The sequence below is a fragment of the Palaemon carinicauda genome, chromosome 15 (genome assembly GCF_036898095.1).
Source record: "Palaemon carinicauda isolate YSFRI2023 chromosome 15, ASM3689809v2, whole genome shotgun sequence".
Lineage (NCBI taxonomy): Eukaryota > Metazoa > Arthropoda > Malacostraca > Decapoda > Palaemonidae > Palaemon > Palaemon carinicauda.
The window spans coordinates 138,795,652-138,808,333 of record NC_090739.1 but is presented as its reverse complement, the minus strand read 5'-3'; the positions used below and the strand labels follow the sequence as shown (position 1 = coordinate 138,808,333).

Here is a 12,682-nt window from a genome sequence, read left to right as displayed (position 1 = left end):
CAGAATTAGTTTATCGTCTTTTACCTATAGGTATTTTCTTTTAGGTACAAAGTTGTATTACAAAATTGATTAATTGTAGATAGCTAGGAATTTTTATAACTAATTATTTTTTGTTCATGTTGTAAGCAAAACTCATGAATATAATCTATGTTCTAATTAGTATGACAGCATTCTGTTTTTGTTGGCTTATTTTAGTGGAATAATTGTACTCTATCTCACTTCAAGATGAATATGGGGCACATTTCAAGAATGGTACCCTTAAAGTGAATAGATATGCTGTACATTATTAGTTCACTACCCTGTTTTCTTTTCCTATTTTTTATTTTTGTAAAACAATTTATTTTGATGTTTGACCAGAGCATGCTGAACAATCAAGAAAGGGCAACCTCCAGCTCATCTCTCTCCAGCAGTACATCGTCTAGCGGTCTGTCATGGGCAGATAAAGTTCGAGGTGTGCCGGTTTCCTTGCAGTCATCACAGTTATCTCTCCAGGGCACGTATTTTGTTTTGCAATAGATTTAGTTGTAGCTTTGTAGTTTTAAGTTGCTAAAATGTTTTTAATTTGTTGAGGTAACCATGGAGTGGATGATGAAAGGACATGATAATCCCAATTGTTTCCTTAACAGATGATTCTAAACTAATGAATCTTACATTTTGTGTATCGTAATATAACTTGAATCCACTTGAGCATCAAGCCCGCCCTAACCAATAGATTGACACTCGAGCTCCAGGCCCTTATAGGGAACATTTTACATAACTTAGCACAAAAACAATTAAAGATAGGACTTTACAACATTTTTATTGTATAGTAGAACATATTTTCCTTTCCATTGATGTATAGTTTTACATATTTTGTAAAAATATCGTAAACAATAAAAGATGAAGAAACAAGTAATAACTGGATGTAAAATACGTCCAATCGAGCCGAAGGGATTGGAAGTATTAGAACCCTCAAAGGATCACTAAATCATATAGGGTATGAGCTAAGATTTATGATTACTATTTTGCATTTGGGTAGAGGGAGTTGAGAATCTGGAAGCTCTTAAGTTGGCCATATAACAAAATTAAATCATGAATAATAAGTCATCTGATTAATAAAATCAGTGTTTGTAAGCAAGGATTTTATTCATGGGGTTTATAAAGAACATTTTAATATCTTAGTGTAATTTATGTAAACAGTGCTTTTAGTAGGAGGATTTTATTTGAGGTATCTTACGTGTACAGTATTTGGTTGCTATCAATATAGTAATAAGAGTACAGTATTTTATTTGCCGAAAGATGTAGGAGATATCATGTTCTTTTTAACCCCTTCCCTGAGCCTGTCACAGTGCACTTGGGAATTTTGGGAATGATGTGCAAAATGAAGCATCATCTCCAGTTTCCTTTTTATTTTTTTAACATTTATTTGTGGAAACTCGGGGGCTTAATTTTCATTGCAGGAGGTGCAGAGTGGCTTTGAAATGTAGTATGTTGACTTAGATAACTGTTATTGGTTGCTGTATACATCAAGCACTGTTTTTTCACAACACTACACACAGCACCTTATGCAGTTATTGGAATTTTGCTTTAGTGAATTGTGCAGATAAACTGTAAGTTGATAAAGTTTATTAATTTGTAATATAAGCTTCTTAAATCTTAGGAGCTTGTTAATATGGACCACATATAAATACAGCAGAGGATCCTGAAATTTGAATAATATATGGACTGCTACATTGCATTATTATTTAGGTAAAACACTGATTATTATTATGATAGAAACAACCCATTATGATTGGTCATCAGAATTGTTTTACAGGACTGTATAAAAGTTTGGTAATATTCAGTAGTACTTTTAGATTTAAGAAATTTTCTGGTTCATTTTCAGATAGCTCCGATGATTTTGCTTTGGTAGTAGATCAGTCTGCATTGATTCATATTCATGATGATTCCTCATCAGGATTCAAGTATAAATTTTCATAGATTTCCCACACAAATACAAGCCTTAGAATTTTACATAGTCTATGAGAGTCTAGAAGTAGTACTCTGTCTCATAAAACTACTACTACTACTTGGCTAAAAATTACTATTATTACTGCACTACTAAGCAGTCTCAAAATTGCTACAAGTAAATGCAGTGACAATGAGGGATATCCGTCCAAATACCAAGGCACTTCTCCCAATTTTGGGGGGTAGCCAACATCAAACAAATGAAAAAAGGGGACCTTTCCTCTCTACGTTCCTCCCAGCCTGACAAGGGACTCAACCGAGTTTGACTGGTACTGCTAAGGTGTCACAGCCTACCCTCCCCCACTACCACAGATGAAGCTTCGTAATGCTGAATCCCCTACTGCTGCTGCCTCCGTGGTCAATCAAGGCGACCGGAGGAAGCAGCAGTGCCTACCGTTACTGCGTCACAATCGCTCACCATTCTTCCTATTTCTAGCATGCTGTCTTGCTTCTCTCACATCTATCCTCCTATCACCCAGAGCTTTCTTCACTCCATGCATCCACCCAAACCTTGGCCTTCCTCTTGTACTTCTCCCATCAACTCTTGCATTCATTACCTTCTTTAGCAGACAGCCATTTTTCATTCTCTCAACATGGCCAAACCACCTCAACACATTCATATCCACTCTAGCTGCTAACTCATTTCTTACACCCGTTCTCACCCTCACTACTTTGTTCCTAACCCTATCTACTCGAGATACACCAGCCATACTCCTCAGACACTTCATCTCAAACACATTCAATTTCTGTGTCTCCATCACTTTCATTCCCCACAACTCCGATCCATACATCACAGTTGGTACAATCACTTTCTCATATAGAACTCTCTTTACATTCATGCCCAACCCTCTATTCTTTACCACTCCCTTTGCAGCCCCCAACATTTTCCACCCTTCATTCACTCCGACGTACATCTGCTTCCAATCCGCCATTTGCTGCAACAACAGACCCCAAGTACTTAAACTGATCCACCTCCTCAAGTAAATCTCCATTCAACATGACATTCAACCTCGCACCACCTTCCCTTCTCGTACATCTCATAACCTTACTCTTAACCACATTAACTCAACTTCCTTCTCTCACACACCCTTCCAAATTCTGTCACTAATCGGCCAAGCTTCTCTTCCAAGTCTTCAACCAGTACAATATCATCCACAAACAACAACTGATTTACCTCCCATTCATGATCATTCTCGTCTACCAGTTTCAATCCTTGTCCAAGTACTCGAGCATTCGTCTCTCTCACCACTCCATCAACATACAAGTTAAACAACCATGGCGACATCACACATCCCTGTCTCAGACCCACTCTCACCGGAAACAAATCGCTCACTACCTTTGTAGAAACTTTTCACTGCTTGCAACAACCTTCCACTAATTCCATATAACCTCATCACCTTCCACATCGCTTCCCTATCAACTCTTATCTTACGCTTTCTCCAGATCCATAAACACAACATACACCTCCTTACCTTTTGCTAAATATTTTCCGCATATCTGCTTAATTGTGAAAATCTAATTCATACATCCCCTATTTCTTCTAAAACCACCCTGTACTTTTAAGATTGCATTCTGTGTTTTATAATTAATCCTTTTAATCAGTACTCTACCACACACTTTTCCAACCATACTCAACAAACTAATACCCCTGGAATTACAATACTCATGCACATCTCCCTTACCTTTATATAGTGGTACAATCCATGCACAAACCCAATCTACTGGTACCATTGACAACACAAAACACATATTAAACAATCTTGCCAACCATTCAAGTAGTCACACCCCCTTCCTTTAACATCTCAGTTCTCACACCATCCATACCAGGTGCTTTTCTTACTCTCGTTTCATATACTGCTCTCCTCACTTCCTCTCTTGTAATCTCTCTCTCGTTCTCATCTCCCATCACTGGCACCTCAACACCTGGAACAGCAATTATATCTGCCTCCCTATTATCCTCAACATTCAGTAAACTTTCAAAATATTTTGCCCACCTTTTCCTTGCCTCCTCTCCTTTTAACAACCTTCCATTTCCATCTTTCACTGTCTCTTCAATTCTTGAACCAGCCTTTCATACTCTCTTCACTTATTTCCAAAACTACTTATTATTCTCTTCATATGAATGACCCAATTCCTGACCCCACCTCATGTCACTTGCCCTCTTTGCCTCACTTACCTTGCGCTTTACTTCCACATTTTTCTCTTTATATCTTTTATACTTCTCTACACTATTACTCTGCAGCCATTCTTCAAATGCCCTCTTTTTCTCTTCCATTTTTACCTTCATTCCTTCATTCCAGCATTCACTACTCTTCCTCATGCTGCCGCCAACAAACTTCTTGCCACACACTTCACTTGCAATCCCAACAAAATTTTCATTTACTAACTTCCGCTCCACCTTTAAAGTACCAGTTTCTCTTAATTTCACTATGCCATATGCTATTTTCAACCTTTCTTGATATTCACTTTTTACCTCCGGTTTTATTAACTCTTCAACCCTCACCAGCTCCCTTTTACATCCCCCCATTCTATTCCTCTACTCTTTTACTACAACTAATTTTCCTTCCACTAAAAAATGATCAGACGTACCGTTACCATACCCCTAAACACGTGCACGTCTTTCAATCTTCCAAACATTCTTTTAGTTATCAACACATAATCCATTAATGCCCTTTCTACACTCTTCCATATGCCACTCTTACCCATGTATACTTGTTTTTATCTTTCTTTTTCAGGGATATAGAATTAGTAAATGGTTGCAGGTAATCACTCTGTCCATCATCTCCTTGCTCGATAAGGTGGTAGTGCCATCAGTGCACCTCTCACGATGCACTGTAGGCCTTACTTAAGGGTCATTGCAGCATTCTATCAGCCCCTAACTCCACTTGCTTAATACGTTTCTATTTTACCTCTCTGCTTGCTTCCTTTCTTCAATCTTGCTGCCCGACCTCTTCTAACATTAACCTTGTAGTGTAATTAGGGTTATACTCCAGCCCTGTGCTATACGTTTAACCCAAATCAAGAAATCCAATCCAATCCATCATCTCTTTGCAGTTGTTTAATATCTTAGAAATAATCGGTTATTTGGTTTTTAGTTCTTGTTTGAACTTGTCCTCTACTTAATCCTTATGTGCCAAAATGTTTGTTAGATAATTTATTACTCCTCTTGTGGAATAAGAACTCTTCACTTATCATTCTCACAGTTTGCCATGGTTCAGTAGGCGTTAAACTAGTCCAGGATTTCAGCGAACAGCGGGATGAAGCTAATAGCTCCTTTCTGACCCTAGAAGGAATGGTTCATTATCAGAGTTTGTCATAGTTCAGTAGGCGTTAAACAAGTCCAGGATTTCAGCGAACAGCGGGATGAGGCTAATAGCTCCTTTCTGGCCTCAGAAAGAATAGTTCACAAACCCATGACACCTGTTGTTGAAGTGGCCAAGAAGGTTGCTGTAGAAAGCCAATATACACAACCAACCTCTCTTGAAGGTGATTCGTCTAAACCCACTTGTACTTCATCAGATCGAATGAAGCCTATACACCATCCTTAGAATCAAAGGGTTTCTGAAACCCCCTAGCCATCTATTATAGGTTCTAAAAAACAATATGCCAATACAGTATTCCCTTCGAAAGACAGTCGAATGTATATTTTGATTGGTGCTAATCTGCGTTCTGTCAATGACTAATAGGCCTAGCTTAGACGTGGTCCTAAGGTTCCTCATGTCAGACAGGTTTGAGCCTTTACATTCAGCCTCCCTGAAGGATCTCACTCTTAAGACTCTTTTCCTGGTGTGCTTGGCCTCGGCTAAAAGAGTCAGTGAGCTTCATGCCTTCAGCAAGAACATCGGTTTTTCGACAGAAAAAGCCACTTGTTCTCTTCAACTTGGTTTCCTGGCCAAGAATGAACTGCCTTCTCGTCCTTGGCCTAAATCTTTTGATATTCCTAGCTTATCAGAGATCGTAGGCAACGAACTAGAGAGAGTATTATGTCCCGTTAGAGCTCTTAAGTTCTATTTAGCTCGTACTAAGCCTTTACGAGGTAAATCTGAAGCGTTATGGTGTTCGGTTAAGAAACCATCCTTACCTATGTCAAAGAATGCTTTGTCATATTTTATCAGATTTTTAATACGAGAAGCCCATTCCCACTTGAGTGAGGAAGACCGATCTTTGCTTAAGGTTAAGACGCACGAGATTAGAGCTATAGCAACTTCCGTGGCCTTCAAGCAAAATAGATCTCTGCAAAGTATCATGGACGCGACCTTTTGGAGAAGCAAGTCAGTGTTCTCGTCATTTTACTTGAAAGATGTCCAGACTCTTTACGAGGACTGCTACACACTGGGTCCATTCGTAGCAGCGAGTGCAGTAGTGGGTGAGGGTTCTACCACTACACTTCCCTAATTCCAATCTTTTAATCTGTCTCTTGAAATGTTTTTTAATATTGTTTTATGGGTTGTTCGGAAGGCTAAGAAGCCTTTCGCATCCTGGTTGATTTGGCGGGTGGTCAAAGTCATTTCTTGAGAGCGCCCAGATTAGGGGTTTGATGAGGTCCTGTTGTATGGGTTGCAGCCCTTGATACTTCAGCTCCTGGGAGTCTTTCAGCATCCTAAGAGGATCGCTGGGCTCCGTGAGGAAGACAGACTTACAAGGCAGAGTAATCGTCTAAGTCAACTTCCTTACCAGGTACCTATATATTTTGGTTTTGTTATATTGATAACTGTCAAAATGAAAAAACTCTTAGCTTATACGCTGTAAACTTAATTAACTCTGGTCTCTACCCACTGCCTTGGGTGTGAATCAGCTATTATATATTCACCGGCTAAGTTACATATTTAAAAATGATATTTTAATTATAAAATAAATTTTTGAATATACTTACCCGGTGAATATATAAATTAAATGACCCTCCCTTCCTCCCCAATAGAGACGCAGCGGGACGAGAAGAATTGAAGGGTTTGTTTACATGCAAGAGTGGTATCTGGCCGACAGTTGGCGCTGGTGGGCACACCCGCAACCTTCATAGCGATCGCTCGCGAGTTTTTTGAGTGTGTTTTCTATCGAGCCGCAGAGTTGCAGCTATTATATATTCACCGGGTAAGTATATTCAAAAATTTATTTTATAATTAAAATATCATTTTTTTGTGTTCCAGTAAATTTACAGAACATTAAACACATTTTTTTTTAGATATCTTGTAGGGTCACTAAAGAAACATTTTTATTAAGATCAGTGGCTTTCAGTATTTACTAGTTGTATTCTGAATAGTCATATAAAACTTTTGTGAAGTAAATTCGTTAAGGCAGGTATTTATCCTATACAGGTTTTTAGACCTGTCATTCTTCTATCTATCTATGGTTACCCAAGTTCAACAAAAGTCTGGTCACTGATGTAACATAAAATATCAGCATATTTTATAGTTAATATTGAATTTTCAGAATGTTGTTAACTGAGAACAGTAATTTGCTTGTAAATATCTATAAGCAAATCATGTACTTTTAACAAGTTGTATTCTAACTGACAATAGCTTACCTATAGCTCGTAATCTATAGCTTTATATTTTGTATGTGTTGATTTTGGAATAAGGTAAACAAACAGCTAGCTATGAGCTTTATTCAGAAGTTACTTGACATTTTAGCTTTTGCTTACAGCAGGAATGTTGTGACATCAGATTTTTTCTAAGTTTTACATGCAACTTAAGGTCTAGACTTTCATATTCAACATATAGCCATCCATATTGTACTAAATTGCAGTTTGTTCCAACACAAATACTTGCCTCGAACTACTTTCTTTGGAGTCACTTGTGATCTCCTCTCTACCAACCAAGGTTTTCGCGCCGTTACCCCCCTACTCCGTTCTCTACATAGGCCTACCCCCGCCGCCAAGGAATGCGCCCCGAGGGCAGGATCAGGGCAGGTCACTGCTTCTCTGGGTCATCCTCCTCATTAAGTTCCTTGGTCGTGAGGTGTTCACACCTCACTCTCGTCTCTCTCGATCCTTTGTGCGCGTTTAGTTCATTCTTGGCCAAAAAACCAAGTTGAAGAGCGCATACTGCTTTATTAGTGGAGAAGCTGATGTTCTTGCTAAAAGCATGTATCTCACTAACCCTTTTAGCCGAAGCCAAGCTCACCAAAAAAAGTGTCTTGAGGGTAAGATCCTTCAGGGAGGCTGAATTTAATGGTTCAAACCTGTCTGACATAAGGAACTGTAGGACCACGTCCAAGTTCCAAGCAGGAGTCGAAATATGACGCTCCTTGGAAGTCTCGAAAGACTTAAGCAGGTCTTGGAGATCTTTGTTATTAGAAAGATCCAAATCCCAAGTGTTCCTGTGCGTTCACTTTTCAACCGTGTGCTTACCCGGTGTTTAATTCATTTCCTTAAGTGCTTGTGTCGTGCGTTGTGTGCTATATGAAGCAGTATTCCTTGATTTCCTTCAAGGAATTAATAGCTGAAGGGAACAATTTTACAATAAATCATTCTTCCTCCCCTTATCCTCGGTGTTAGCCGTGTAGGGGCAGCTTATGTTCCCCTTCAACCACGTGTCAGGACTACTAGTCCTGGAACGTAGTGCAGTGAGTGCACTTCGGCACCAAGAGGAAGAATACATCCAAGTGGCTCATAATTCCCGATGCCTCGTCGGATAGAGCTTCTTATACAGCCATCTTCCCCTACCCAGAGTAGGGGACGAGGTAAGTCAGTTACGGGGAAGTGTCCATTGCTCTTCCCCAGGAGTTTGAGTGGGTGCGGTATAGCACCAAGAAGAAGTAGGCGACGAAGGGTTCGCCTAAGAAGACTAGCGCCGGGCGTCTCGCCTGACAGAGCTTCCCTACCACCCTCTCCTACCCAGAGTAGGAGACGAGGTTGGTCTATTGTGGAGAAGATAACTCCTAAGAAGTAGTTCGAGGTAAGTACTACTTTCGAGAGTGTGTGGGGAGACGGAGTCCTGGTGCAAGCAGGCCACGTCTCCTCTGATGACCCCATGTGGGGGAAAAATGTCCCTAATTCTTCTCCAGTCTCTTGACGTATTTTTCAGTCTCTTCTGCAGCTGAGGGCCTCGCCGAGAAGGAGCCTCCCAGGTCTGTATTGCAGCGTTCCCCGGACCGGCAGCCCAGAGTTTATCTCACCACGAGGGCCATCCTCCAGACGCAGATATAACCCTCGCAGGAAGAAATGCGAGAAGGCCTCTTCAGGCAGGCGTAAGGCCGCGAAGCTTCCGGTTCACCCCGCCAGCGGGTGTAACCGGGCTTCTTACGGGCAGCCTGGCCGAACCAGCACAGCTGGTTCGGCCCTCGGACTTAAAGGAACGGTTCCCTCCGTTGGGTCAGCCCACGGGGATCCGCGTCCGCGTCCCCCAGAGAGAATACTCGAACGGTAGTCCTCGACAGTACGGCGATGCCGGTTCTGACCCCCGAACCTGGTGCGGAGCTCCCGCCGGGGAAGACCGGTACCACCGCAAGGGAGTGCCTGGTATTCTAGAACCTAAGCGCTCGATGGGGAGTGCCCAGCTGGTGCGGCCTTCGGGTCGGAAGGAACGGTTCCCGCTGCCGGGTCAGCCCACGGGAACCGCATCCTCGGCACCCAGAGCCCTTGGGCGGACGGGAGTCCCCGCTGAACCAGCGTTGCCTGCGTTAACCCAGGCCCCTGGTGCGGACGTCCCCGCAGATGAAATCCAGTACCTCGGCAGGGCGGCGCCCCTGGCCCCAAAGAGCTAGACGTCCAGTCGGCGTGCCCGGTAACCCAGCTCCCTGGCCCCAAGCCGAGACCTCGGCTGGCGGAGGGGAGGGTTCCCTGATGGAGGACCCCGTCTATAGGAGAGTGGTTAGCCTTTTCAGAAGGCACCACAAAATAGCGGAACCTGCGGCTACGGATGAAGTTTCCTGGAAGTCAAGCCTTTTGAGGATCATGCAGACTCCCTCCCAACCTAAGACGTCCCTAGCACTTCCTCTAGCCCGAGATCTTGTCCTAGAGCAGGAGTATGTCGGCAAGGTAGTGGCCAGCAATGCCGAGGCCCCCAAAACCCAGAGGTCCTCAAAATTGCCCCAGGGCCTCAGACCCCAAGGCAAAGTCTATGTACCAGCGGGACGACGCCCAGGCCCCTTAAGGTGGAGTCAGCAGTAGACATCCTTAGTCAAGGCGTTTCAGACGGTAGAGCCTCTTCGGCCCCAGTCTGGTTCTCGCCAGCAGAAGCCTCCATGATGGAGATAATGTCGAGGGACTTAGTAAACGTCTCCTCTTGGCTGGACTGGTGGGCTTCCACTTTGGTAGGTGTACAAGCCTCCTTCGACCCCGAGGACCCTGACCAATAAGGCCTACTGAGGGACCTCATTACCTCCGGGGGTAAAACCCTTAGGTTATTGACATATCAGTCTCTCGCACTAACAGCTAACTGGGTGCCCTGGAAGCGAGACACTGTTCTGGCGAAGGTGTCTCGGAAGGTACCAGACAGGGAGGCGCGAGCCATTCGCAGCCTTCCCCTGTGGGGAAAGTCTTTATTTCCTCTGAAGGAACTAGAAGCCATAATGGAGAAGGTCTTGAAAAAGAAGGAGGCTAACGCCCCCAGACCTACGACTCGTAGGAGACCGCCCTATAAGAGGTCCGTCTCGGATAGTGCCGCGACACCCCAAGCCTCTACCAGCGCTACGAGGAGAGAAGCCCCCCCTCTTCCTCCTGGTCCGCAACGCCTCAGCCCCCCCGCAGGGGAGCTCCAGCGCCCTCAAGCTCCTTCAGGTCGGGTTACTCCGCCTCTAGAAGAGGCAGATCAGGCTGCCCCGCTAGAAGAGATAGAGTGGGAGGCCCCCTATCCCCGCCCAACCCGCGGGTTGGAGGATGCCTCAGACGTCGTTGGCAAGCATGGAAGGCTCAAGGAGCAGAGCCTTGGACAGTGTCCGTACTAAAGGAGGGCTACAGACTTCCGTTCCTAACGGAACCACCCCCGCTTTTTCCGGCCAACCGGATAGAATGGCTAGATCCCAAAGACCCGTTAAAGAGGACCGCCCTTCAAGAGGAGGTATCGTCCATGCTAGAGAAGGGTGCCATGGAAGAAGTTCTTCTCCCAGGACCAGGTTTCTACAGTCGCCTGTTCATTGTGGAGAAAGCGACCGGGGGGTGGAGACCGGCTATAGATCTGTCAGCTCTCAACAAGTTCGTCAAGAAGACGGACTTCAAAATGGACACTCAGAAGTCAGTCCTGCTGTCCTTGAGGGAGAAAGATTGTATGATGACCATCGACCCCAAGGACGCATACTTCCAGATTCCGGTCCACACCTCGGTTAGGAAGTTCCTCCGGGTGATATAGGGTTCCCAGATCCTGCAATTCAGGACCCTTTGCTTGGGTCTGTCAACAGCGCCCCAAGTGTTCACGAGAGTCTCCAAGGCTGTCTCAGTGTGGGCTCACGAACGAGGCATTCGCCTTATCAGATACCTGGACGACTGGTGGCTTCTTTCCGCCTCAATGGTCCTCTTGGAGGAACAAGAGAGAAGTCTCCTCCAGTTTTGCAAGGATCTGGGGATCGTAATCAACCTGAAGTAGTCAAATCTATCCCCATCCACCGGAAGGAACTACTTGGGAATGACATATGACATCATTCGGGGAAAAGTTTTCCCTTCGGAGGATAAGATAAGAAACCTCAGGCACATTAGTCAGCCGTTCCTGTCAGAACACCCCAGGAGGGCGAAAGACTGGCAGAGGCTGATAGGTCACCTGGTCTCATTGGAGAACCTAGTTCCCCAAGGGAGGGTAAGGCTCAGATCCATCCAATGGAATCTCAAGAACCTCTGGTGACAGACGGATTCACAACAGGTGCTAATCCCAGTCCTTCCAAACACGAGACCCTCCCTAGAATGGTGGCATTGCCAGTCGAACTCACTCAAGGGGACGACCTTCGGGACCGGCCCTCCCAAGTTACTACTGTTCACAGACGCCTCCAACCAGGGATGGGGAGCCCTTCTCCTCGACGTAACGGCACAAGAGACCTGGTTGGAAGGGGAGAGGCAACTCCACAGCAATGTCCTGGAGTTGGAAGCACTCCAGAAGGCGTGCCTACACTTCGCAAGTCTGCTAAAGGGAATCACCGTGGCGTTGATGTGCGACAACGCCACGGTAGTGGCATACATAAAGAAGCAGGGTGCTTGTAATCGAAGGAGTTGTGCAATCTCACCATAGAGAGTCTAGATTGAGCAGAAGAAAGTCAAGTGGTGATGTTAGCAAGGTTCATTCCCGGGAAGAAAAACGTTCTGGCCGACGGCCTCAGCAGAATGGGCCAGATAGTAGGGACAGAATGGTCCCTTCTCCCAGAAATAGCCAAGCTCATCATTCAACGCTGGGGCTCCCCGGTGGTTGACCTCTTTGCAACAACCTCAACGCCCAACTCCCAGTCTATTGCTCCCTGTACCAGACCCGAAAGCAGCCTTAGAAGACTCTTTTCAGCACAAGTGGGACAATCTGGATGTGTACGCCTTTCCCCCTTCTCACGTTGATAAGACAAGTGCTCAACAGAGTAAGGACGGCCCGAAACCTAAGGATGACTTTGGTAGCGCCCTGGTGGCCGGAGAGTGAGAGTGGTTCGCGGATCTAAAAGACCTATCGAGTCAACCGCCGTGGCCTCTGTCCGCCAGGTCAGACCTTCTGCACCAGCCTCACTTTCTCAAGCTCCACGACAACCCACTCTCCCTACGTCTTCCCGACTGAAGACTAAAGAGCGGCTCCTG

The 12,682-nt window shown here is 44.6% G+C and overlaps 1 protein-coding gene across 3 annotated transcripts in view; it reads left to right on the top strand.

Annotated features, from left to right (window-relative positions):
- The window catches only part of ssp3 (short spindle 3), a 177,572-nt gene that overhangs the window by 64,578 nt on the left and 100,312 nt on the right, over positions 1–12,682 (top strand). For all 3 annotated transcript variants that reach the window (XM_068388744.1, XM_068388742.1, XM_068388741.1), the window contains one exon: positions 358–493. In XM_068388744.1, the coding sequence (XP_068244845.1) occupies positions 358–493 (136 nt within the window). The remainder of the gene's footprint in view (positions 1–357; positions 494–12,682) is intronic.